We start from the raw sequence: 27,999 nt of genomic DNA, 5'->3' as shown, positions 1-27,999 counted from the left end.
TTAGTACACTTATCATGCTAGGTTTTGTGAACTGAAGCTACAAATGGAATTGCAATTTAATTTCTGGCATTTCTGTTCACCTGTTGGACATGGGCTGTATAACAAGGGAGATATAATGGAAACCTGGAAACCCTTTGGGATAGTGAGAGAAGTCAACCACGACCTCAATTCAAATTCACGTTCCGTGATAGAAAGACCTCTCTACTGTGTTGATACCGAGCCCCTCTCTCATTATACTCTCCCTTTACAGCTCCAGAGCCTGAGCCATAACGTCATCTTTACCCTGGACTCACTTCTCAAGGGCGACCTCAAAGGAGTTAAGGGGGTAAGATTTAAAGACCTGTCCCATCCTGCCAAATGTTTTATTGAGACACTGCCATCTACTGCCACACACACACACACACACACACACACACACACACACACACACACACACACACACACACACACACACACACACACACACACACACACACACACACACACACACACACACACACACACACACACTAAGGTTGGACGGAAACCGAAAACCACGGTTTCTAAAAATAGTTTTTTACCAAAACGGTCATAAAAGTAAATGAATATAAATATCAATAAATATGAATCAAAAATATTGTTTTGATTTTTAACATTTAATCACAACATCATGAATTGCTATATATAATAAACGGCATAAAAGTGAAGATGCTATGAAAGTGATTTTTTTGTAAACAATGTAATTTGTCAATAAATGAACTGTCTAAAAAGATGTGTCACTTGACGGCTTCTCCTCAGAACGGAGAATTAGGGAATAGTGTTGCCTGATTGGGGCATATTCCCGGCCAATTGGGCTACTTATGATCACACGGGGCGGTTTTTAGACTGGTTGGGCTAGAAATCAATCCCATCTGGCAACACTGTTAGGGAAGCGTGATACTAGTCTTGATACTAGACTAGTCTTGATGCAACTTTCATGCCCACTGTGATGGGGTATATTGCAAACCCACCGCTACGGTCTGTAGGATACAATACAAATAGTTTTTGGTAGCGCGTATGACTCCGTGGTTATTTTCGTTAACGGTTTCTCGGTTTCAAAAATTGGAAACCGTCCATCCCTAACATACACACACACACACACACACACACACACACACACACACACACACACACACACACACACACACACACACACACACACAGGTTTGGAATGGTTTTATTAGCAGTGACAGACTTGGTCAGAGGAAATGTGTGCTCCTCTCAGAGAGCCTTTTTAGTCCTCTTCAAACAGTACTGGGATGTTTCCATGTCAGTTCAGATCTCAGATCAATGTAGCATCCCCTGATTGTAAAAGACAGTGAAAAGATACATTTATGTGTGAATGCAAAGTTCTATTCCGACTCAGTTTTCTCTCATCTTCAGGATATCAAGAAACCGTTTGACAAGGCGTGGAAGGACTACGAGACCAAGTTGTAAGTGTAATGTACTGCACCTCTTTGTGTTTGTGACGGTGTCTGAGTGTGACAGAGACCCTGAGTGTGACAGAGACCCTCTACCATAATCAGAGGACAAACTCTTGCACAATATCTTGATTGTATATTTCACTGTGGTCATTTATTTGAGTGAAATTCTGGATAATTCTTCCAAGCACCAAGATTGAGAAGGAGAAGAGGGAGCATGCTAAACAACACGGGATGATCCGGACTGAGATTACCGGCGCTGAGATCGCTGAGGAGATGGAGAAGGAGCGACGGATCTTCCAGTTACAGATGTGTGAGGTCAGTGTTGGCGTGGCAACTCACTCATACCTGATTTTCACACTCTGGCAACCTGAAATGTGCTGTGCTGTCAGGAAATGAATGTTTAATTAGATTTAAATCTGAAGATTGACTTAGCCACTCAAGAACTTTCCACTTGTTGTCCCTGAAAAACATCATTGTTGCTATGGCAGTAGGCCTATGTTTTGGGTTATTGTCTTAGGATAAATCCGATGAATTTGGAGGCTTTTGTACTCAAGCAAACTGCTACGTCAGAATACATTCTGCTGCTGCTGCTGTCATCAATTAAGACGGCTAGTCAGTTCTATTGTCAGCTATACTGTATGCCCAAACCAGAACATCCCCTCCACCATATTTCACAGTTAATGTGGTAGGCTGTAAATCTTGGACAGATCCTTTTTTCTCCAAATTTTCCAGTTACTCTGGTACATGATAATATTCATCATCTGTCCACAAGACCTGTTTCCAGACTTCTGCAGGCTTTTTAGGTGCTTTTTAATATACTGTAAGCTGACCATCCTTTTGGAGGATAACTATTAGGGATGTAACGATGCACTCAACTCACGATACAATATGATTAACGATTCTCGGTTCACAATATGATTTTCTCCCCCCAAAAAATTACATAATGAGATTACAAATTATGACTGAAAAATATAATTTTATTTATTTCCCAGACAAACTACAAAATACTTAAATAATCGCTTTTTTGTACCTCTTCATAACCAATGAAATAAGGAGTTATTATACTGTTTGTTTTTGTTGACATATGCGATGTGTTGGGCTAGACTCAAATGATATTTTTAAAAAGTATTGTTGCTGATATGTAGTTCCTTAATATAAGCACAACTGAAGATAGGTCATAAAAATGATCTATTTGCATTAGGAAAAAAAAGCCTCACTGACCCTCTACTGCTATACTCTCTAAAAAGAGTATGGTTCAGGCTGGCTCTGAAGTGTATGCTGTTAACTGTCAAATCACAACAAATATTTCTACTTTTAAGCCATGATAGAATCCCACCACACATGCAAACACATTTTCATCTTTTATTTAATACAATTCCTTGTATTAAAAAAAACTAGTTAATTAAATTCCTGTTGCTTGTCTGTGATGAATGCATACATGAATATCTCATAATCGTACATTTTTGTTCGTGACCCTTAGTACCTGATTAAAGTGAACGAGATCAAGACCAAGAAGGGAGTGGACCTGCTCCAGAACCTGATAAAGTACTATCATGCACAGTGCAAGTAAGTACATTAGCTTCGGCCCCTGCCTCACTCAGTGCAGTAGGATCTAGGATCTCCACACCAGGACTTGAGACTAACTTCCTTCTCAGATGTGTACGGTGCTTACGCTAAAAACCTGTGTCACTATACCTGAATTATCTTTGTTTTTCTTTCAGCTTTTTCCAGGATGGCTTGAAAACAGCAGATAAGTTGAAGCAGTACATTGAGAAGCTCGCAGCTGACCTGTATAATGTAAGTGTCATAATGTGAACTGCGAATTGGGAGAGTGGGAACATTTCTTATTGGTTTCTAAGCCCAAAGATTTGATAGGACTTATGAGGCTCAAAAGTTCAACATCTGGTCATTTGGCTATGTATGGTTTTGACTCGTTAGCAATGGGGATGAAGCACATGTAAAGGGTAAAAAGCCCAATGGTTTTATACCCCCCCCCACCCCCATGGAGTAGTCTCCCCGCTGCATGTATGGTCTTCATTGAAATCTTAAATGTTAATTGGTTCTTATCGATTAGGTTGTCACTGATGGGGATTAGAGATTGTCTGATGTAAAGGGCGGTTGTGGCGCAGGAGGTAGAGCCGCCGTCGAATGATCACAAGGTTGCCAGATCGGCGGTTCGAGCCTCGGCTGGCCACATGTCGAAGTGTCCTTGGGCAAGACACTGAACCCCAAATTGCTCCCAGTGAGCGGGCCGGCGCCTTGCATGGCAGCTTGCCGCCATTGGTGTGTGAATGTCCGTGTGAATGGGTGAATGAGAGGCCGTTGTAAAGCTTTGGAGCTGCAAAAAAGACGCTATATAAGTGCAGTCCATTTAAGTGATGAAGGTTGTGGCTCTCCAGATCAAGCAGACCCAGGATGAGGAGAAGAAGCAGTTGACGGCCCTGAGGGACCTCATCAAATCCTCCCTGCAGCTGGACCAGAAGGAGGTTAGTAAAACAAAACAAACCATTAAACCCCCACTCTGATCATTTCACAAGTGTTTGACACCATTCCTCATTCCATTCCATGCATCACAATGACCCTGACCTCTGATCTCTACCTCCACCAGCCTCCACTGACCCATACCTAACACCAGCATACCTCCCATCCTGATCCTTTATATCTTTAATAACACTTACTAAAATCCTGTCCTGAATGTTCAATTCTCTCTGTATGTTTCACCACGGGTGACAAATAAACAATAAGTTAATCTTTAGCAAGTCCCTCACCTCTCATACACTCATCTCTCCCACCGAGCAATGATGTGTCCCACAGTGGGAGAGGGAAAACACTGTTGTGTCCAGCAGGAGGAGGTAGATACTGTCCTACTGTCGTAGCCTGCCAGTCACAGCTGGGATTGGCATGGCAGTTTCACTGAAGTAGTTACCCACAATAGGCCCCACCTACCCCTCATTAGGTTTGTGACAGTATTTAATGCGTTTGCCAGAATCAACTACCTTTACTTTACCAGATAAATCAATAGAGAACAAATCTCTCATTTACAATGATGATCTGGCCAAGAGGCCCCCGGCAAGAATAAAGGCCCCAGCAAGAATGTTCTCTCTTGCTTTGACTTTAAGGGGGTGTTCTCACTAGAACATTTGCTTCACTTGAAACAGAGTTTAGGATAAAGCCACGCAAATCAGAGAAATCATTTATGCAACAATGTTGCGAACTCATCCACTTGCTTCGGGTCTCGATTCAGACATTCATGTGAGAACATGACCTAATAACCCATGTTTGGGCAATAGTGCCTTCACATAGAATCAATAATCTACAGTCCTCAATGTGTTTGCCAGAGTCTGTTACCCCTGTTATGTTTGTGGGTGTTTCTCATGTAAGCATGAGCACGCCCCCCAGGGTGTCCACTGGTGGGATTAGGTCCCGTCACCCAGCCCCTGGAGCCATGTTGTTACTGTACTTAACAGGCATCACGCTGCTCCAAACAGTGTTGCTTCCTCGCACTCTAAGCTCACACAAGTCTCGAACCTGCATCTTCTGTATCGCCAACACATGTGACTATCACCGGAATAGCCGATGGAAACCCAGCTACGCCGCCGAAAAGCGAACAATTGAATAGCGTGTGTTCACCAGCCTGGCCTGGTCATATTATGCGCAGAAGAGCAGCTCCCTTAACCTACCTGTCTGCCTACGTGTCCTCACCTGAACCCTCAACATGCTCAGAAGTTAACAAGGCCTAGCTCCGACCCGACACATTTCAGGAGATGGAGTGTTGTGGTATTGGCTTGCCAGAGCTTGCGGCTTAATACAACCAGTGCCCTTACCTGTCTCGGCTTCACTTATCCCGGTTTTGAAAGTACTCATGTACTCTCCATCATCTGAGATTTTCTCCAGCCTCATGAAATAGCCAAAAGGCTGCTTAATATCTCTAGAAATGATGATACCTTATAGCCTGAAAAGATAATGAGACCGTTTGGAATTGTATTGAATTGTTAACATGTTGTTTTTTGTACTAACCACTCTCTCCTGTAACTGCTGGTCTCTTGTGTGCTGTAACACTGAGTCAGGTTTGACTTACTTCTGTTTCCCTCCTCCTGCCTTCTCTGACTGAAGTCTAGGAGAGTAAGTGCTGGGCACTCTTTGTAAGCTTGAGTAGCAGACAGCAAAGATTGTGGAAAAATTGTGTGACATATTTAGTAGCACGTCGCATGAAGTGTTGTGTGCATGCCATATTTGCATTGATTGACTGATACTGATATATGTTTTTCATTACAAAGTAAATAGCGTACATTGTAGACTTTTGGTTTGCACATGAGTTGGCGTTTCTGGACACAGATGAAATGGTTGGTTTGGGTCGTTTTCTTTAACCATATCTACATTATGTATATGCAGCACTGTCGATCGATGGGTACTATCTTGGAAACAGTCTTTGCTGTCATTCATATGTGGTGTCTTCACCCAAATGGGGCTACAAGTTCAGTCTGTCCAGAAAAGCACTGAAATAAACTCAACATAGTAAGTAAGTAGTAAGTAAGTAAGTAAGTAAGTATCACAGGCTGAGACAGTATCACAGATGAGACAGTATCACAGTCTACAACGTATCGCTCCTTAGCTGCTGTGTGAAGGGACACATTAATGTGTACTTCAACAGGAAAAAATAAGTAAAACAAAACATTTTCAGGAATAGGCTTGGTCTGTGTCCGGGAATCCAGCCGTACGAGTTCATCACTATATCTCTAAACCCACCAGTACTGTTGTTTCACAACTTTGTCTATCCTGTGTTGTATGTCCTATGAATGCATTTCTCAGCATGTATATTATGTATCAATGCAAGGCTTTATAATTGACCTGTCTTTAGTGTTCGAGAACACGCTATAAATGTATGTATTCGGTTGTTAAGTCTGACGTCAAACGTGACGTTAAGCAATTTCCGGGTCCAAACCAGAAATTCCCTCTACCAGAGTACCAGTGTACTACAGCGGTAGAATGACAGTTCAATCGTTTTTTAGACTCGGATCTATTCATACAACAAGGGACACAGCACTTTCCCGTTTTTCCCCATATTTGTCAGCGTCTTTGAGCCTCGGAAAAGCGCTATATGAATATAATGAATTATTATTATTATTGAGGCATTTCGAAGACAGCGCCTCAGCCACCTTTGGACCCAGAAACACGTCACGACTTAACAACCGAATAGTGCACTGTATTCTAATGGCTCATAGATAGTGTTATCGAATTCTTGCTTACACGACTGCATATTAAGCCTCACAGGAATGTCTTTGCAGGACTCCCAGAGCAAGCAGAGTGGATACAGTATGCACCAGCTCCAGGGGAACAAAGAGTTTGGCAGCGAGAAGAAGGGCTATCTGATGAAGAAGAGTGACGGGTAGGTGGCCTGATGAAGATTCTCAAAAGCCAATCTTTAGTCTAATCCTTGAAATAAGCTTAATCAAGGTCTAGCATACCAGCCCTCTGTGTACCATTGGTAACAACTTCATTTGTGGTCGTTGTTGCCACGTTTTCATGTTGCTGCCACATAGATTAGGTGATAAAAAGTTATTACTTGATATGTTTGTCACCTAGGTTACGAAAGGTCTGGCAAAGGAGGAAGTGTTCAGTAAAGAGTGGCATCCTCACCATCTCACATGCCACAGTGAGTACTACATCACCCATAATCCATAACTACAGCAACGCACGCATGCGCACGCACACACACACACACACACACACACACACACAGACACACACTGTGTGATTTATGTTTCTTCTCTGTAAAGTGCCATACCACCTCAGGAGGGTGTGGGTGGGTGGGTGAAGTGAAGTGAAACTTTATTTATATAGCGCCTTTTGTACACAGATGTAACTCAAAGCTCTTTACAATGGGTGGGCGGCGAAGGCGTGCAAAGGGTTGTAGATATACCCACAATAAAGGACTATTGCTTCATAGCATATAGCTTTTATTGGCTAAGCTCATTCATTTCTTAATATTCTCTTCCTGTCATTTTAGTCCAATAGGCAGCCAGTGAGACTGAACCTGCTCACCTGTCAGGTCAAACCCACCGGGGAGGACAAGAAATGTTTTGACCTCATCTCCCGTAAGTCACAACACTGGTTCTTCACTTGACTCAATTGAAAAGGACTGTGATCACAAACCGGCACAGCACAGTTCGTGAGCTTAGAATTATAAGGTTCTATCTCCGTTTAGGGTAGTTCAGAGATATTGAGCGTCAAAGTTTTTACATTCCATTATGTTTTGTGAAATGGAACCTTTGTATTTTAAGTAAAAAAATGTCAACATTTAAAAAATAACACCACACAGGCATTAATAAACACCTAATGGATCAGACTATGTAAAAAACTCAATTTTGACAGAACCTTATAATTCTAAGGTCACAAGTTGATGAGCGAGAGGTCACAGAGGGCAACTTAACAAAAAAAAAAAACACATCTTATACCTCAACAGTGATTACAGAGACAGTACCAAACCTGGCTAGGAGTTTTTTTTTACAAAATGTTAATGTTTAGTGTCACAAGAGTATGATGTTGCATAAACTAAACTGTGGGTCATCTTTCTCTCTCCCACACACAGATAATCGCACATATCACTTCCAGGCTGAGGATGAGCAGGAGTTTGTGATGTAAGATACTTACATATTAAAAAACATATTTTAGTAGCCCAGGCTTTTAGTTTAGTTTAACCAACCCTGAGTATGGTTGTGCTTTAACCACAGGGTGACACTATTACACAGCTCATCTCAAGAAACATAGATACTGGAAATACCGTTTTTGTCCAAAGATCATGTATATCCGATTTTGTGCAGATCCACGCAGAAAAGATGTTTAAAGAGCAATTTTTAAGTTAGACACCCAAATCAGTATTGATTCACTTGTATCTACAGTAATTCAATATGTCGTCACATGTTTTTTTAATGATATCTTTTTATATCATTTGATTTTTAATACATGCCACGCACCAGAATTATAACATAGTGAGAAATGTTTTAGCCACACCCAAATTAGTAGCAAACCAGCTAGCTAATTATCACGATACACACTGTTTGTTTCATAATTGGACGATGTCAGCTAAACATGGCAATTTCTTACTTATTGTTAAGATCTCTAGCAAGCCAGCAAAAACAAGGAGCAATAGATTACATGCTCTTCTGTGTTCAAACACTCAGCTACATGTAGTTAGCTTTCTGGCTTGCTAGTAACTATAACTCAATGATTATCTTACCTTTCAATCATAATTGTAATATTCCCTGGTAAAGTAACATCTGGTCAGCTAGGTTTCAGCAGGTGCAAGTCAGAGAGCTAGGTACTGTACCACAGCTTCTGCTGCTGCTAATCAACTGAAGAGGTCAAAACAGTCTAAGACCACGGGGAAGCTTAGTTCATGATGTTCATGCATGTTTATTTTGTTGTACAAAAATATTTATTAACGACTCACTGTCAGCAAGAGAGGGGCAGGGCTTAAACAGTCAAATTGTTTGCTGGTTGTTCTTAACGTGTGTGCGCACATGCACGTCTTTACATGCTAATTATATATGTTACGGTACATGTGGGAAAACTAGGGTTAGGGTTAGGTGCTACGTCGACTTGGTACATGCTGGCATGTCTAACCCTAACCCTAACCTTAACCGTAGCACCCTAGCACCTAACCCTAACCCTAGTTTTCCCACATGTACCGTATTCCCACATGTACCGTAACATATACACTGGTAATTTTTATGGTGGAAATGGCCGTGATCAAAACATGAACCGTACCATATCAAAACAACTCACTCTCACTGATCCATGTGTGTGTAGATGGATCTCTGTGCTGACCAACAGTAAGGAGGAGGCTCTGAACATGGCCTTCCGTGGGGGGGAGGAGAGTACAGGGGGGGAGGACTCTGTGGAGGACCTGACCAAAGCCATCATAGAGGACGTGCTCCGCATGCCGGGCAACGAAGTGTGCTGTGACTGTGGCGCTGCAGGTAAGCCCAAGTGTGTGTTTGTGTGTTTGTGTGTGTGTGCGTGTGTGTGCGTGCATGCGTGTCACAGAAAGAGAGAATCCAGCCCAAGACAGAGAAAGAGAGAATCCAGCCCACAGCCCTCATAGGGTTTACCACGGTCATCAGACACATCATCATAACCCTGTCTGCTTCATGCTGCTGTGCTGCACTGCTGCATCTATTTCCTGAGGAGATTAATCCTCCTTCTCTATTCCACTTCCTGTGGCAGGTCTCCTCCCACCCTACTGCTATCCGGGCAGATCCCATCGCTCAGCCTTGTTGTGTATTCTCTTAATGCAGCAGAAAAATGACGCAGCTCTACCCCCTCTCACTCTCACTCATTTTCTCTTTCTTGACCTCGCTCTCTGTCTCTCTCTATCTCCCCCCTTCTTTTGCTTGTAAATGTGTTCAAATAGAAAGCAAAAAAACAGGAACGTGTTCCATCAATGATAACGAGGGGATGATGATATACAGTACAATAATATCCCTCTCCCTCAGCCCATCCCTCTCTTTTTAATATTATTGATGGTTACATTTTGTGAAATGATGCATTCAGCCATACACATATGGTGTTACAAACTCCTTTGTATACCTTTTGATTATTTGTGATTTGTTTGTCTTTGTGTTGTGTGGTGCCATTATTCAGTGCTTTCAAGGGCACTGTTTCTGCTTGATATCAAGTCAAAATGGACCGTGCGCCCTCTTGTGTTAAAATAATGTAACTGCTTTGGTCTCCCTCCACAGAGCCTAAGTGGCTGTCCACTAACCTGGGCATCTTGACCTGTATTGAGTGCTCTGGGATCCACAGGGAGATGGGCGTCCACATTTCCCGTATACAGTCTATGGAACTGGACAAGCTAGGGTCTTCCGAGCTCTTGGTATATTACATTTTGCTGTATTTTAATTAGATAATCTTAATGTTTACTATCCTGCCTAGAGACCTGTACAGTAACTAGTCGAAATTTAAATAGCTTTTATTAAACAAATCATTTTAAGCAGTAGAGACAGTATGCCTGCTCTAAATTATGGAATTGTAGAGGTGGACTTGATGTGTACGTTTTATTTGATTTGATTGTCTTTTCTCTCTCCTTAGCTGGCCAAGAACATAGGGAACAGTAGTTTCAATGACATCATGGAAGGGAACTTCCCGAGTCTCTCACCAAAGCCCGCTCCGTCAAGTGACATGTGAGTCTCTACATAATCAGATTCCAGTCGGTTGAAGACACTGAGTTAAATAGGGTCTGTTGACTTTGACCACTGTCACGTCACTGTAATTGTCGCCAATGCTAGAGGGTCACTTTTCGAATGTTCTTGTCCCACTTTGGACTCCTGCTTTTTACACTGTACTGTGTTGTTGCCAGGTTTCATTTATCATTTGTGTGACATCCTGGATTAAAGGTGTTGACTTGATGTGAACGTATTCAAACATACTGTACAGAATGCAGAACCTTTATAGAATACATTTCTAAATATGGCAACATCATAGCCATGGAGATTTTAAACACAAAAGTGTGTAGAAACCAACTATATATTTTCTGTGGCAGGACGGCAAGGAAGGAGTACATCAACGCTAAATATGTGGATCATAAGTTTGCCCGTCAGACCGGCGCCACGGTAACGGGCAAGCTGGCCGAGCTGTACGAGGCGGTCCGCTCCCGAGACCTGCTGGCGCTGGTCCAGGCCTACGGCGAGGGGACGGAGCTGATGGAGCCGCTACCCGAGGCAGGGAAGGTGAGGACACCTCTCATTCTCACTAAATGTAAACTTCACATACAGTGCCCTCCATAAGAATGTAAACTTCACATACAGTGCCCTCCAAAAAAAAGAAGAGGCAATCTTTTAGCTCTAAAAATGTTTGTCATTTGCAAAGCCACTTCTTCCTGATTTTTTGAAAGCCTCCAACAGGTTAGGTTTGAGTTTGTGGGCTTTCATACGTATAGTGCCCTCCATAACTATTAGAAAGAGGAAGCATTTTGTCTTCTTTTAGCTCTGTACTTCTAACAGTTTGGATTTGAAATCAAACAGTTAGGTCGAATCCCGATTCCCTTTTCTACCACTTCGGCTCGTTTTGGAGTGCCACTCGCTTAGGAGCCAAGGCCTCTGTTCAGAGCCACAAGCCGTAGTGGTTCCGCTATGAAATGGGACAACCCTTCAAGACTGATACGTCATCAGTATTATGTGAGGGAACCCACCTGACTAACCAGAAACACCTGTCTATACTTTTGATGCTTTGAAATAGGGGCACTATGGATAAAAAGAGTTGTAATATCTAAATGGTGAAACCAATCTGAAAAAACGAAAACATTCTCTATGTTAACCTCATAGAACAAGAGTATAGAGCTAAAAGAAGACAAAATATTTCCTCTTTTCAATACTTATGGAGAGCACTGTACGTAAGAAAACCCACATACTCAAACAGATGAGGTGTTATCAAAAATATTTAAAGAAAATGTTATGTCAGATAATAACCATTGTTCATAACAGACCTTCATGCGAATGGTAGTAATACATGGCATTGGTGTTCCCCAGGACCCAGGGGAGACAGCCCTCCACTACTCTGTCAGGACCGCAGACCAGACCTCCCTGCATCTGGTTGACTTCCTGGTGCAGAACAGGTAGAGATACTGTCGGGCTCTTGAGCAAAACAAGAAGCGAATCAAGTTGCCTATGATAACCGTCATCCACACGGTATTCTGTAGTGTATTCTGAATGGGAGGAATAATCTCCAGTGTGTGTGTGTGTGTTAAAGTGTGTCTGTTAAAGTGTGTGAGCGTGTGTGAACATGCGTTGTTCAGTTGTCTTTCGGTTTTGTCTATCTATGTCTTTGACTGTCGGTTCTTTCTCTCTAGTGGTAATCTAGACAGGCAGACAGAGAATGGCAATACTGCGCTGCACTACTGTTGCCTGTACGAGAAACAGGAGTGTCTGAAACTGCTGCTTCGGGGCAAGCCAGCCATTGATATAGGTGTGTGTGTGGGGGAAACTTATCTGATTATATTCCACACAAAATATTTAAGACATTATAAGTTTTGCTTCTTTGTATTCTGTTAATGTTTTTTTTTTGTCAGAATTCCAATTTGAGCTACAGTTATTAATGTGTAAGGCATCTTCAATTCATCTTGAACCTAATGCTGGTGTTAGTATTTAAGGGAAAGGAATATGTCCTTTGTGGGCAGCTGACCTTTATGAAGCTGGGTTCATAAAGCTACACAGTACACACTTTTGGTGACCCCAATCTTTGTCCTCTCAGCCAATCAGAGTGGAGAGACTGCCCTGGACATCGCCAGGAGGCTGAGGAACTCCCAGTGTGAAGAACCAGTAAGTACCAGTCCAGGCACCAGTATGGAGAATTCTAATATTAATATCATTTCGGCTGGTGACGTATTCTGTGGATATTTAGTTTTGGTGGTTTTATCGTAATCATTTCTAATCCAAACCTTTCGAGTATAGAGAACAATTCTTCACTGTCCATCTCCCTCATCCTCTCCCTCCGCTGTTCCCTGTCCTCCCGTGCCTCTCTTCCTCCCTCCTTCCCTAGTTGGTTGAGGCTGCAACAGGGAAGTTCAACCCTCACGTCCATGTGGAGTATGAGTGGAACCTGCGTCTGGAGGAGATAGACGAGAGTGATGATGACCTGGATGACAAGGTACTCCATCTAGAAAGAAAGCAGGCTAACCCTGTACCTACCGTGCAGATTCACTGAGAAGAGCATGGTTCAATAGTATGGTAACGATCAGCGGGGTAAAGTAGCTTGCCCTAAGCGGGTATCGAACTCACTACCTTCCGGTTACAAACTGGGACGTGCTAGCTACAACACCAAGAGAGTCCCTTGGCGGGAGCTGCTAACAGGCCTTACACAGAGTCGTTACACTATGAAAGATCCCTGTGAGTCTCCAGATCCAGGGTTATAGAACACTGCTCTAGGTCCAGGGTTATAGAACACTGCTCTAGGGGCACTCATAAGGGGAAAACCACTAATGTAAAAAGGGTAGGCGCATTAATATAGTTTTTTGTTTGGTACTTCTGAGTTTTCTATTAAGATGCGTAAGTGAAATTTTGTTTATAAAAGTTTCAATGTTTTGGCTTCAGCCTACACCTTTTTGGTCCTGGTGCTACGCATTGTGACTGTGTAAATTTTTTATATCTGTATTATGAATTGTATATGTAAAAAAAAAGGGACCAAAATAAACATTCTCAATCAATCAATCAATCAATCAAAAACGCTGCTGACCTCTAACCCCTCCCCCTGCAGCCCAGCCCAGTGAAGAAGGAGCGCTCGCCACGGCCCCAGAGCTTCTGTCACTCCTCCAGCCTCAGCGGAGGGTCCCAGGACAAGCTGACCCTCCCAGGGGGCTATGGCCACGCCCCTCACAGGGACAAGCAGCGCCTCTCTTACGGGGCCTTCGCCAACCCCGTCTACAGCACCTCCACCGACACCCCGCCCTCGCCCGGACCAGACGGGACCGGAGCTACACCGCCCAGCAGGAACGCAGGGAAAGGTACGACACTGTATGCATGATAACACATACTGTAGGCATACGTTGATGCTTTGACACAAACACACACAAACACACACACACATACACACACACACACACACACACACGCATGCATGTACACACAAATGCACACACAAATGCATGTACACACACACACACACACACACACAAAGGTTCCATTAAAGTATATCAAATTAACATCTACAACAACTTTACTCACTACTGTTCAACAGTGAAACTACAGCTACTGCAATCTTGAGTTTGTGTAGACGAAGGCTACACGCATTACTGGGATGGGCGTGTCGTAGCCTCCGGGCCAGGATAAGACAAATGTGCGACGGAGGATCACTGCACTGCTTACATAAGTCTTACCTTAGGAATGTTACAGCCTCAGGCATTTACATCTGAGTCATTTAGCAGGCGCTGTTCTTCAGAGCCTGTCACAAATAACTCCATTTGTCAGTGAGTCAACTATACTTAACAGTCATCCTAAGTAAGACTTTTTTTTTTAATAAGAATACGTGACACAAGCAGTCAAAGTGCTACAGAAAGGGAAAAAAACTATTTGTGAGCTTAGAATGATAAGGTTCTATCTCCGTTTAGAATGATAAGGTTCTATCTCCGTTTAGAATGATAAGGTTCTATCTCCGTTTAGAATGATAAGTTTCTATCTCCGTTTAGGGCAGTTCAGAGATATTGAGCGTCAAAGTTTTCACATTCCATTATGTTTTGTGAGATGGAACCTTTGTGTTTTATTAATTACTAACAACAACAAAAATCAACATTTCAAAAATAACACCACACAGGCATTAATAAACACCTAATGGATCAGATTATGTAAAAAAACTCAATTTTGACAAAAATGGAGATAGAACCTTATAATTCTAACGTCACGAATTGGGTCTCTGGGAAGTGGAGAGGTGTGAGGAGGAGTAGCTCAGGTGGATTAGAAAGAGAGAGGCTACACCTATACAGAGGCTTCATTTCCTTTGATCTATTCCGTTCTGTTCATAATATGCTGGGTTTTATGCTCTTTTGTAATAGTTGTGTGTGGTAGTGTTTTATAATATTGTGCTTTTACATGATGGTAGTGCACAGTACTGTAAATGCACATGTTGCTGTTTATACATGAACTCCAACGTGTTTTTTTACTATGTTGTTATCTATAATGATGTTGTTGTGTATGTGTGTACATTGAATATATTCCCTTGTGCCTCATAATTAATTAACTTGCATGGTCAACTCTCTGTAGCCCTCTTTCCCTGTGCTTTACAACGGCATACTTTGTATTTTGTGACGTTTTTCCCAAGTATGGAAAGGACTGAATGGGCCCTCCACCCCCAGCTTGCCATCAGAGGGTACTTTTTTTACCCCTCTTGTTTGTATTCTGTCCACCCTCCCTCTCCTAGCTCCCTCAGCTGGCCCGCCTACCTCCCTCCCCCTGGGCTCTCAGTCTGGAGCTGGTGGGGGTAGCTCCACCCTGAAGAAGAGACCCCCTCCCCCACCCCCCGGGCACAAGCGCACCCTCTCCGACCCCCCCAGCCCAGTCCTGCAAGGTCCACAGAGCAAAGGAGGGATCCCCTGGGGTAAGTGGGGTTGGAGTTGGGGTTTTAAAAGTGCAACCTAACAGCAGACGTTAACCCGAATGAATGTGTCTGTATTGGGGATATTTCATAATGAAGGATACATGGTTGAACAACCTGTGAAAACTTTGAGATATCAAGAACATTCCTCATTCACAATTCGTCCAAACTTTGGATCTCTTCGATACATTGCCCATGAGTCTCTATGGTAAAACTTACCACAAGAAAAGTCCAATCTTTTTTTCATCAGACATATTTTGAGCTATTGAGCAATTACATTAGTGGGTGTGACTAACAGTTAACCCACCACTGCTGATTTTTTTATCAGCTAAAAAAGAGAGGCACACAGAAATAGAGCTGCCTTTCTCCGGCTGTGGTTCCTCTTTGGTTCTTGTTTGGTTTACTTCCTCTGTAAGCAGAACAATGAGTAGGCTGAACATGTACTGCTGTACTCTCACTGCTGTCATCTCAACAAACTTGTGTTGTTGTCGAGGTCTTTACCATGATGATAAAGCAGATGAAATTCTCTAGACGACTCGATGATAACTTGTATATCATACAGTGTAGTTTAATTTCACTATTTTATTCAGATGAATTTAAGTTGATTTAAGAGTCAAAACTAATAATCACATGTTCACTGTCACTGATAACTCTTAATAGCTGATGAAAAGGATAAGGTCAAAGATCAAAGATCAGTTCCTGATGCATTTTAAGCCACACATGACTATAAAACGTGACCTTAACACGTGTTAAAATGTTGTTTTTCACACAGGAAGCGAGTCTACTCCCCCACCAGGAAGCAGGGCCTCACCTGCTAACAAGTTTGAAGGAATCCCACAGCAGCAAAGGTACAGCAGCACTTACTGTCTTACAGCCTTACCCCAGTACTAAAAGCAATCAGAGTGACCTGGGGAAAACCAGGAGGAGACCAACCCAGAGTGTGTTGTAGTCCACTCCAAATGTAGAGGGAATCACCATGTATGAATATGTCAAAGTGACCTCTCAACCGTATCTCTTTCAGCACTACCACTAGCAATACGAAGTCAACACTTGGTCCAAGGGTTCTACCCAAACTACCTCAAAAAGGTAGGCTTACTCTGTCACTGTGTTTGTCAGTGAATTACAGATGGAGCAAAATAGATTGCATGGAAGTTCCCGCCGGACAGCCTTATACAGAGTGACTCAATGAGCCGGAAGGAGCAGGGAAGCTCCGCAGAGCCTGAACACACTGGAGATGATTTTATACTCCTGCTATTGTGTAGACAACCGCGACAGTTCACAGAGGCACGAATGAAGCACACACGATTGCCGCATTGTCACAAGCAATATATTTGGCTCCATCTGTGTTGTAAACATTCCTGTATAAAGCAACAGTTAACAAGTATTTCCCGATCAGCACCTCCCTAATATTTATACCCAATACAACATTTTATAAGGATAGAATATGTAAGGACACTAAACCAAAAAAGTACAGCTCTCATAAGTTGTACTAAATAACAACACTCAAATAACCCAGGGGGCAGAGTCTGACCATGGCTGCGCCCTTCCTACTTTTGTCCAGCTTGAATAGTGTAGTCAAAGTCTGCTCCAAAATGATTGGAGTCCAGCCGAGTGACTTAAACACTCTCTGGGGAAAACATGTACGTAGTCCAGAAGGCCAGAGGACTTATTGCCCTACAAGACCATGTCCTGTCCAATATGACAGTGTGCTATATCTCACTGCAACCTGCACAGCGTTTTTGCACAACCTGACTATTACTTGAACTTCCCATAATGTTGATTACATTAATAATGTTGATATGCTAGTAAAATGCTAGTAAAATGCTGCTGCTATTGCTACTATTGATGCTATCGCTACTATTGTTGATTGTTGTTTTTATATCCTGCTTATTTTATTATTGATATTGTATTCTGCTGCAATGTCAAATGAACCTGAACCCAAGGATTTTACTCTGTGTACCTGTACATTGATGTAATAAAAGCAATTCTGATTCTGATACTCTCTAATGTCTCTCTCTCTCTCTCTCTCTCTCTCTCTCTCTCTCTCTCTCTCTTTTTTTTAGTGTCACTACGTAAGATTGACACTATCCACCTCCAGTCTGTGGACAAGCCCAGCCAGCCTCCTGAGGTGTTCCAGAAACCCACCCAGACCCAACCAGAGTCTTCCCAGAAGTCCCCCCAGCCCCCAGACACTTCCCCCAAGCCCCTTCCGACCCCTGGTGACCCCCCTCAGAGGGGCCCTCTGACAGAGAAACCTCAACTGAGTGAACTGCCCCCCAAGCCCCAGATTTCTGACCTTCCCCCCAAACCGCAGCTCTCGGATCTACCCCCGAAGCGGCAGTTGTCTGACCTCCCCCCGAAACCACAGCTGAAAGACCTTCCCCCCAAGCCGCAAATAAGCGATATCCCTCCTAGGCCCCCTGTGTCTGAGAGACCTGCACCAGGGGAGGTGGTAGCTCCAAAACCACCGTGCATGTCAGATGGGCAGTCCTCCAGCCAGCAGGGGGAGGTCTCCCCCAGACAGGCCAGCGAGGACACAAACGGGACCCCGCCTGGAGCTGTGGAGATGCCTGTACCACTGCCTCGGAAGATAACCACAGTGAGTCCTGACTGGAAGATAGATTTTTTGAATACTGGACTCTTGGATGAGCTTGTTGACCTATGTTCTAAGTATATGCAGTTGGTGTCCTATTGTACTATCGAGTACTATTACAGCAATATATTGACATTCTATTATATATTAACACACTTAACCTGGTATGTTTTCACCCAGGGAAAGAACAAAACCAGACGGGTGAAGACCATCTATGACTGCCAGGCGGATAACGATGACGAGCTGACCTTTGCGGAGGGGGAAGTCATCATCGTCACAGGAGAGGAAGATCCGGAGTGGTGGGTAAGTACAGTACGCTCTGGCATCAACCGGTCTACAGTGACGGCCTGACGAAGGCTAATAAATATGCCGCATTTGCGACCGTTTATTACTCTAGAAATGTTGCGGGTATCTGTAAGTATGAGGAGTGACTTGGGTATAATACTGGACAGTTAAATGAATACCCCCGCCTCTCTTTTTTTGTTCCCTCCAGATCGGACACATAGAAGGGCAGCCTGAGAGGAAAGGGGTCTTCCCCATGTCCTTTGTGCACATTCTGTCTGACTGACAGCTGGAGGAAAAATATATGAGGCAGCCTCACATTTGCACAAGTCCCACCCTCCCCTTGGCCTAAGACTAGACTGTGGGCAGAGTCTATGTAAATAGCTGCTGTTACAACCGGAACAAACAACAACAACAACAATGTGCAAAAGAAGAATCTAAACCCAGCCTCATTGTAATGAAGACTTGTTGTAAATAAACTGTGTTATCCTGCCTACCAGTATTACCGTAGCAACCCGGCATGCAAAAACTGGGTTTGCAGTAGCTATCGTCGGAATCAAGCACTTAAAAAACATTTGTCAATGTATGCTGTAATGTTACGTATGTGTATAGATAAAATCTATGTATGTCCGTGTAAATGTACTTTGTACATATATATGCACACATAGGTGTGTTATATTTATGTACTTATGTACATAACATATACAACTGTGTACATGTACATTGACCCTGCTTGCTTAGAGATGTAGGACTATCTTGTTATTTTAGCTGGTCTGTTTTGTGTCATTATAATCTTGTGAACTCCTGGAAGTAAGTAAGGGTCATGAGAGGTCAATATGATAAGGAGTTTGATAATCTATATATACAACCATTAAGTCCCCAATCCTTACCCTCCACTGGCATGCAGGTTGGGCAATGAAACTAAGTGAATTCACAAGTATCTCAAGGACTTAAGGTTAGAGGAGGTATTATTCATGACATTTAGAATTTGTCTTTTTTATTTTTGCTTGCTAGGTATTAATGTCAGCTCAAGAAGGTTTGCCAGTCATAGTATGATATACAATACTAATTTGAGAGATGAATCCTACCCTTGTTAAAGTATCGTGTGCAAAAGAGAATCTGCTCAGTGTTGAATCTTTACTACTTGACACCCATGCAACAAAATCAATCCATCATTTTAAAATTACATTTTCACACACATTGTATCGCAATACGATTGTGTTGGAACCAAACCTAGTATTGTGATAAAAAAATAAAAAAAATGCGAAAAGGATGCATTGCTTTCTGTGCCCTCCCACTATTATCAGGCCCTTCTTCCAGGTTGCTTCACATTTCTCACCAAAAGTTTTGTTTGTTGGCTTTGAGTAACACAATCAGTGATACTGTATGTTGACACATAATGTCACAAGACCTATAATTAGACTGTCATAAGAGTGACATAGAATGTTATAAACAGTCATTGCAACCTGTCTCAGTGTTACACTTCACTTAAGCTCATGGTTGGCTTATGGTATGGGCAAAACATCAGGAGGAAGGAGGAGGTGTGACTTTCTCTTTTCATTCTGAGCCAGTCACGCCTCCCTCCTATACTTCCTGTGATTTTGGCTGCATCTCTTTTCAATGTTGGTTGAAACGCTGTCCATCCATCCCTCCCTTGAAACATTCGTTTGCATCACGGTGATGTCACGTTGGTCATTGTCTCATGACATTTGTTGTTGTTTATGGCACCAGCTTTGTCATACACAAGGCAGCGTTGCGATGGAAAAGTCAGTATTACCGCTATCTCCTAAGGGACGTTATTGGTCTCTGATGCATTTCAGCTTGGCCTGAAGAGACTGAATGCAGACTGTTGAGGCCATATGGATTCCCTTCTCTGCTGCCCAATCACAACCTTTTAAACTTGTGTTGACCCCTTAAAGGGTGTTGTTACCACTTAAGCCCTTCTCATCCAGATTGGCCAGACTGAAACAGAAAGATCTAGAAACAGGTCTATAGAAACAGGCCCAAGCATGAGGTCATTTCATCGAGCTTCAGAAGGACATTTAACAAAAACTTTTATTCTATTTTTACTGTGGGATTTCCTTATTTGTGTTTTTCGTTTCCTCATGGGAGCATCAGCAGTGACTGACAGAGGTGTGGTGAAAAACAACTCGGAATGAACTTCACGCTGACTTCCTGTGTATTTACATGTTTTCTAGGGACAAGGCTCCCCTTTAGGTTTTTAAAAAAGCTGGTTTGTTTTAACAAGAATAGATAATGTATTAATGAATGCTTCTGGTATTATATTTGATGTTTAAGGTCTGTAACAGTTTCTTAGGACTATAGAAAGTATTTCTAAAAAGGAGACATATTTTTTTTTTTTAATATTGAGAGTACTTTGTTTCCGTTCAGGGCAGAGCATAGACAAACGTCATCTATAAGAGCTACTACACTACTAGTCAGTAGTCTTTTATCCTGGTTTTGCATACTGTTTACAGTTGTGAATTCAGCTACTTTCTGCTACTTTCACAGAGACCCAATCAACATATGTGTATGTAGACTGAGAGCTTGGGCCTGGAAAATTTAAGTACCACTCAGTTATTGTCATAATCATCCCTCTGTTTACTATTGAGGAGTGCTGCTTTGATGCACAGCAACTTGACGTTTGCTTTAGATCATTTTGTTGATTTGTTTTTGTTGTTTGTTTGTTTATTTGTTTTTCAATGAAGGTAATGTGATTACAGCACAGGGAAGTCCAGTGGTTACTCACTACTGTCATACATGAAGATAAAAGTAAAAGCTGCGGCAAACTATTTTCTGATTCACAGACCCTGTACGTTTCATCAGTTCATGGTAGGACGTAAAAAGAAAGAGGAAAAAAAAGTGCAATTCTAGCTTAGTAAATATTTATTTAACCTAGAATTTTAACAGAGGCTGGACAAGGGGAAACATAAACACCTTCACCAACATCACGTCACATCCTGCGCCTTCTGTGTCATTCCATGCATTGATAAGGCGCTGCCAAACACAGCTAATTGTGAAATAACTGGATTTGAATGTCAAATCCCTTAAGTCTTTATTTCCCCACTCTGCTCTACTTTTAGTTGACCTGTGAGTTGGCTGCACTGTTTGATTCTGTGTGTTCCAGGAGGACCACACTCCATTACTCATCATCGAATAATAAAGATTTTATGTTGAAAAAGTGAATGCTTGCTTTTATTTACAGGAGGTTGTTAGGGGATGTTCATTCACAGGCACAGTGGATATAATGGTAACATTCACCCCATTCTATGGCTTTGCAACTGGTTTGTATCAATGTCAGAGAAAGGCAATAATGGCAGTTAATACAGCCAATATGACTCATACAGTAATGCAACCCAGTATTTGGCAATTTCCTCTATTTCTTGAATGGAAACATTTGTTATTACGTGTTATGCATGTGCAATTACTCTTCAATTCTGCGAGTTAGTATAGCTAACACAATTACTCATGATTGAGTGTAGTAGTTTGAATCACTTCTTGTAGTCCTTGCAAAAAGGTACCATATCAAACTGTTTAATATTTTTATTTTTTTTTACTAGATTGTAATCAAGTGCAATACTGAAACACAACTGTGAACATTTCAAACCTGTAAACTGCGACACTTTAAATGAATGTGCAATAATACTATGTGCAATATGACAACCCTTGTGTACTTAAGGTTCAGAGATAGGAAATGTTAGGATATTTATAGCATAGAGTACAGCACAGTGTTTTATTTGTATAGTATAGTGGATAGTGTATATAGCCTTTATTTATGTAAACCAGCTCTTTTCCCTTCTTGTTTTTAGTATTTTTTTCCTAGCACCAGGGGAGCCCCCCCTCCCAAATTTCGTTGTATGGTACCTGTACTGTATTAATGACAATAAAGACCATTCATTCATTCATTAATTAATATGGTACCTTTTTGCAAGGTGGAGACAGTGGATCCAATACACAACGAGTAACATTCCTTTCACAGACAGAAGAGACAGATACATTGTAACAACAGGAGGAGAAAGTGAAAGAATCCATGTCAACAGATCCAGATCGGCGCCCTGCTGTCAGACTGTCAGAAGTTGTCACTTCCTATTCGTGAAATCAATTCCTTTTATAGTTATGGGCTCTGCCTCTCTCTCTCTGTCTCATAGTGCAAATCCGCACATCCAACCTGGGCAACTGACATTAGTTTTTCCGGGTTTGGCCAATCATGTACAAGCTTGTACGGGACTGCATACCTGTTGTTTAAAAAGTAAAAACTATATATTTTTCTTAATCGACCTCAGGTGGATATTAACTGACTGACTCCTCAAGGTAGGCTTATTAATTATTATGTGTTTATTCATTTCACAGAAATGTGTCTGTTTAGGCGCTTGGAAACAGTCTTGCTTTATAATGCGTGTCAAGTTACAAACGTGCAGCAATGTGAATGTATGTATGTATGGCGATCTTTTGTGCCAAAGGTGGGTTCGAATGAAATGTTGCGCTTCGGTAGATCAACGTTCTACCAGATCTGTTTATAAACATTTTGCCTGGTATTTAGGGTTACCTTGGTTGGCTGAAAAACATTGGTGGGATATCAAATGAAACTAAATGAACCATGCATTTAAGGCAATGGGTTCATCTTAACATTTGATCTATGATTTGATCATTTGACTATGATGATGCTCTCTAAATAGACACATTGTAACCATCTATTCCGCGTAATTAAATAGGCGTTGCGAATTGAAAAGGAAACTAAGTGAACTATTCAACTTCCATCCACTATGTCAAGGCAGCTCAAGCAGATCAGCACTTCCTTGTTTTTTGTTTATTTAAAATAGATCGACGCATTTAATTCCCATGTTCTTTAATTCACTTTGATCGGCCTGGTTAAGTCAGAGTAAACCAAAGCTACCTTTTAGTTTCTCTATCAGCTGATCAGCAAGATATATGCCCACTGTGACTAGGCCTGTACATTGTACTCTAACTAACTCCTATAATGATTGTAACGTTTTTTTTCCCTCCAATAGTCATGTTAGCCAAAGTAAAACACAAAGTAACATTAGTCCTACATTATCACAAATATTATTATTATTATTATTATTATTATTATTATTATTATTTAGCCTTGTGCCATAATGAAATCAGTTGTCAGATTGACGTTTTCTAAAAGCTTTCTAATGTTGTAATGGCTATGTTTAATCGGTAGGCATCAGGAAATGAGATCCCTTTAGAATTATTATTCCATTTACGGACGTTGTTTTGGTTCTGGAAAAGGCGCTTTCTGAAATGTCCTATAATCCGACACTCGATTTGCATACAAACATGTTGATCGTGCCAAAACATTTTTGCATTTCAGTTTCTGGTGGCTGCATGCATCACATCGTGGGTGCATGCAGAAACTTAAAGAGCTCAGATGCATAAACTTGTTTTTAAAGCAGGATAATCTAATTTAGTGGTATACCTTTTGATTTAATGCTTGGGGTTGATTTCACTGTAAAGTAGGCTTTGAATGGGTCTAAGCTACTGCCTTGCAGAGGATGCAGGGCACTTATCACAAGAGTAGGGACACCGGTGTTCTTGGCTAAATTCCAAATCCGGCCTCCATTCCTTCATGGCCATCTAATCACGCTGATTCCTATGTGTTATGGGTCTCACGGTGATTGCGTGAGACTTGGCAGCCCTGGGACTCTCACCACTGACGTGCAGCTGATGTGTGAGCTTTCTGGCACATAATGGCTGCCGTGTCATCACCCAAGTGGGTGCTACACATTGATGTGTGATGAGGTGAGTTCTCCCCTTTGGGTATCTAGAAAGGCTCTATCTATACAAATGCAATCAATTAATAGGGCACAAGCCCACGCATTGGTCAATGTGCTATTGTTTTTCAGTGTTTTCATGAAAAATGACTGGCCATGACTCTCATATCTATTGGTAATCTTTTGCTTTTTAGCAGGCACGTAGAGGACCCCAGGCCACACCCTCAAACAATGTTGACGCCTGAATTCCAGAAGGGGGCGCTATAGCAACACGTTGAATTGTTCAACTTTGAGAGGCCATAGCTTTTGCACCATTGTCCTAAACTTAGAGACACCAGTGTTTCCCCTACCATTGCCTTGAACCCCCCGCCCCCCCAAGAAAGAGGAATTATTACTGACGGAGACACCAAACATCTGACAAGCAGGCTAAAATATCCGCGTTTTTTAAACGCACCCAACCCGAATCTGGCGAGTGGCAAGCCCATAGGCTCGTTGGTAACGTTAGTCCGCCGTAGTCTCGCATAGCCAGACCTATCTCCACACTTCGCGCTGTGCCAGCGCTGGAGAATAATACAAGAGTTTGCGCAAGTGTGCGCGCGAGACGCGAGAGTTTTTGCCGGCTGTGATGTCTGCAGATTGAAAGTAAGCAAGTTGAAACGTTAGCAAATATAATTGCTGAGTGTTCTGACAGAGAAAGTTGGTTAAAATTGGTCGTTATTATCGTGACTAGAAAGTGTCTGACTATAGTTCCATAGTGTAAATAGTGTCAAAGAACTAGCAAGCTAGCTAGCTCAGAGGTGATGAGATGAGCTAGTCTCCTTGCACACTTGCCAGCTAAAGAGCTAACTGGAGGCACTTTATTATTTTACTTAAAGTAGATATACTATCTTTCTTATTCTGCTAGAGTTGGGCTTCATGGTAATACCATAATGGCATATTTACAGTACATGGACAGTTGATTGAAGCATTGGAAATGTCAGTTTTTTATAGTTGGACATACAGATTTTTTCAAAGTCAAAATTACATTATCTGACTGGATTGACCACAGCAATCCAATATTCAATTATAATTATGTTATAAATTGATATGGATCAATTTATGCCTCTTATTAGATTATAAATACTCTGGCTGTTTTGTTTACCTTTTGGTTGACAGCAAAAGGGAGAGAGGAGGATAGGGAGGGAGAGAAGGAGAGAGAGCAGGATGGTGTCGGCTCAGCACACCAGAGAGAGAAAGAGCAAGAACCAGGTGAGAAAGTGGACAGGTAGTCAAGACCACCTAAGTAAGTAGCCTTGAGAACCGATGGTTCTGGAGCCTAATGGCCCATAGGGCAGGAGCCTATCTCCTGTTTCCGTAGCGTGAGGCGGCTTAATGTACAAGTACACCCCTGGACATGACGCTGGTATGAGGCAGGGTCTTACCCCCTGGGGGTGGGGGGGGGATGGGGGGTCCATGCCACGGTCCATGCCACCCCCCCAAGGCAGCAAACCTAGGGGAAACACTGGACACCAAATCGACACTGGCAGATCCGCCTCCTCATAACAAACAAAACAGCTATTTGGACTGAAAAGATGCGTCGTAATTTAGAATTTTGTGAAAAACACAACATTTTCCCCTCCAAAAATGTACCGTAAGTCCGATCGACATGAAACTTGGTACATATTAAGTCTCTAACAAGTTTGAGAACGAAAAGTTCCCACGTCGTAAATACACAGTTACATGCAAAAGAATATGTACCATAAATTAGGACATATGCAAATAGGGCTATGTCAGTCATTGTTAGTTAAATCAATCTCAACATTAGTGTGCTCTGAGTCAGTGCCATAACAGAGATGTGTACCAAATCTGACATTGACCTTTGTGCCCTTAATTGCCACTTGTGGCTGTATTTATTATTATTACTTAAGTATAGTGTGGGATAAGGTGTGTCCAGTCCTATAAATGCAGCGCTGAGGGAGCTGTCACTGACCCTCAGGGCCTCACTATGGGCTTCCTTTTCTTCCTTTCCACCTCCAATACATCTGATTGGACTAAGTAACTAATCATGGACTCAATTGTACCAGTCCAGTGGCTTCACCATGTGTTACTGCTGGGCTGGAACAAAAGCCTGCTAACATTGTGTAGCTCCAGAACCAGAGTTAACCACCCTAAGTAGGCTACTGCATCTCAAGAAGGAATATGCAAATTGCAAATGCATAACATCTAAGTTTAGTCAGAATTAGGACTAACAACAGATGGTTATTACTCTGTTGTGCCAGTGAGAGTGTAACTGAGTTGAGATGGTAAACTCAATTTCAAATTCCCCCACCCGCACTGTTGAATTGCTTGCTTTTCACTAGCGTAGCTGGTTATCTGAGGAGAGGGTCACGCATGTTGACAATTCAGAGGGACTCGTTTGGAGCAACACAACTTGCAGAGTTACTGTTTGCAACAACTTGGTGTCTGTTTTATCTGTGGTTGTGTATTTCAACCTGCTGTACTGTACTGTAGGTGCACTTGGTATGCCCTCAACTGTTGAGGCTCAACACATAACTACTTGTTTGACTACCAAAGTAAGCTTTATTTGTGTTAGGTCTCTTTTCTTACTGTATTATGGCCTGTATTATGGAGGCTGTCAATATTATTGTAAATACAGTAGATAGAGCACAACTCTATGTACCAAATGTGTACAATGTGTACCATGATCCATAAACAAAAAACAAACAAAGCACAAATATAATTTACTATCCACACACAAACACTTGATTTGTATTTATAAACCATTATTTGTAAAAAAAAAAAATAATCAAAATCAAGATATGTGAATAAAAACAAAGATATTTCAGACAGAAATACATGCCGTGACTGAAGCGCTACAGTCGCGTCACTGGTTCTAGCTAGTGGTCGCCTTTTACAAAAGCTATTCTATTCACTGACTATATTATACCCCTTTGGCTTTCAGACAGAGGGTGAACTGTGCTAATGTAGCACTTCTGTCTGAAAGGGAATGCTACACCTTTTTAGAGCGGCAACTAAGCATGATCCAGTCCAACGTGTTTGGCATTTGAAATAAAGATTGTGACAATCTGGAGAAAGTATGGGATGTCTCATAGTAAAATACGGTAGGGAAATATGAGCAGATTACCTTATGGTTTAGCTTTTGTATGCTAATATGTTGAATGTGTGGTGACATCACATCACTGGTATCATATTCAATTTCTGATATACTTCTGTTAGTGATGGCTTCACACAGGATCAAGATTCAGTGGGGTCAAATGTTTAACATGGGAAGACCTCTGGCTGGCTGGCTATCTGTCTGTCTGTCTGTCTGGGTGGCTGGCTGGCTGGCTGACTGTCTGCCTATTTAGTGAGAGATACACATATAGAAATAGATTTGACGAGAAAACAAGACGTTGACACAGTGACAGCCATATGAAGAGAGAGACAAAGGAAACGCCAGCCTCTATTTTCAACTTCCGTGAAGCATGGTGCTTCTCCTTTGAGCACGGTGCTCACTGTAGCAAATTTCACACACTGTCAAAAACCACACATCCGTCTTCAATGGCAACATCCTGCAATACAAACCTTTTTAACTCTTACTTACTTTACCACCCCAACCCCTCTTGTTTTCTAGAATTAGCTTGGTAAATATAATTGAATTGAAGGTAACATTTTAGCAAAATAAGCCAGAAAGGGGAACTATATTAATCCACGTATGATACCATTCGTCATTCCATTCCAAGCATTACAATGAGGCCCTTCCTCTACCTCCACCAGCCTCCCCTAAACCCATGCAAATTGTTGCATGTCAAAAGCAGTTGCAGTTGATCGTTTTTTTGATAGTTGGAGCACTGTATAGGCCTACCTCTAAAGGGGACAATCCAAA

The 27,999-nt window shown here is 42.0% G+C and overlaps 2 protein-coding genes across 4 annotated transcripts in view; both read left to right on the top strand.

The window, feature by feature from the left end:
* The window catches only part of asap1a (ArfGAP with SH3 domain, ankyrin repeat and PH domain 1a), a gene marked incomplete at its 5' end in the record, with an annotated part of 40,316 nt that extends 20,817 nt beyond the window's left edge, over window positions 1-19,499 (top strand). Inside the window, 25 exons of one of the 3 annotated variants that reach the window (XM_080543386.1) lie at window positions 251-325; window positions 1,402-1,451; window positions 1,628-1,757; window positions 2,923-3,008; window positions 3,164-3,239; window positions 3,842-3,928; window positions 6,728-6,828; window positions 7,026-7,095; window positions 7,450-7,537; window positions 8,032-8,080; window positions 9,252-9,421; window positions 10,184-10,317; window positions 10,533-10,624; window positions 10,984-11,170; window positions 11,969-12,054; window positions 12,289-12,404; window positions 12,690-12,757; window positions 12,978-13,085; window positions 13,692-13,938; window positions 15,348-15,524; window positions 16,294-16,369; window positions 16,543-16,607; window positions 17,585-18,120; window positions 18,295-18,417; window positions 18,608-19,499. In XM_080543386.1, the coding sequence (XP_080399512.1) occupies window positions 251-325; window positions 1,402-1,451; window positions 1,628-1,757; window positions 2,923-3,008; window positions 3,164-3,239; window positions 3,842-3,928; window positions 6,728-6,828; window positions 7,026-7,095; window positions 7,450-7,537; window positions 8,032-8,080; window positions 9,252-9,421; window positions 10,184-10,317; window positions 10,533-10,624; window positions 10,984-11,170; window positions 11,969-12,054; window positions 12,289-12,404; window positions 12,690-12,757; window positions 12,978-13,085; window positions 13,692-13,938; window positions 15,348-15,524; window positions 16,294-16,369; window positions 16,543-16,607; window positions 17,585-18,120; window positions 18,295-18,417; window positions 18,608-18,682 (3,072 nt within the window). In that variant the 3' untranslated portion in view covers window positions 18,683-19,499. Of the gene's footprint in view, window positions 1-250; window positions 326-1,401; window positions 1,452-1,627; window positions 1,758-2,922; window positions 3,009-3,163; window positions 3,240-3,841; window positions 3,933-6,713; window positions 6,829-7,025; window positions 7,096-7,449; window positions 7,538-8,031; window positions 8,081-9,251; window positions 9,422-10,183; window positions 10,318-10,532; window positions 10,625-10,983; window positions 11,171-11,968; window positions 12,055-12,288; window positions 12,405-12,689; window positions 12,758-12,977; window positions 13,086-13,691; window positions 13,939-15,347; window positions 15,534-16,293; window positions 16,370-16,542; window positions 16,608-17,584; window positions 18,121-18,294; window positions 18,418-18,607 lie in introns of all 3 variants that reach the window. The other 2 variants (XM_080543387.1, XM_080543385.1) reach the window with 2 other exon arrangements.
* A 3,073-nt stretch (window positions 19,500-22,572) lies between these two features.
* The window catches only part of fam49ba (family with sequence similarity 49 member Ba), a gene marked incomplete at its 3' end in the record, with an annotated part of 25,559 nt that continues 20,132 nt past the window's right edge, over window positions 22,573-27,999 (top strand). The window contains exon 1 of the mRNA XM_080542731.1: window positions 22,573-22,707. The remainder of the gene's footprint in view (window positions 22,708-27,999) is intronic.

The sequence above is a fragment of the Nansenia antarctica genome, assembly GCF_963989245.1.
Source record: "Nansenia antarctica genome assembly, chromosome: 12".
Classification (NCBI taxonomy): Eukaryota; Metazoa; Chordata; class Actinopteri; order Argentiniformes; family Microstomatidae; genus Nansenia; species Nansenia antarctica.
This window is presented reverse-complemented; position numbering and strand designations above follow the sequence as displayed.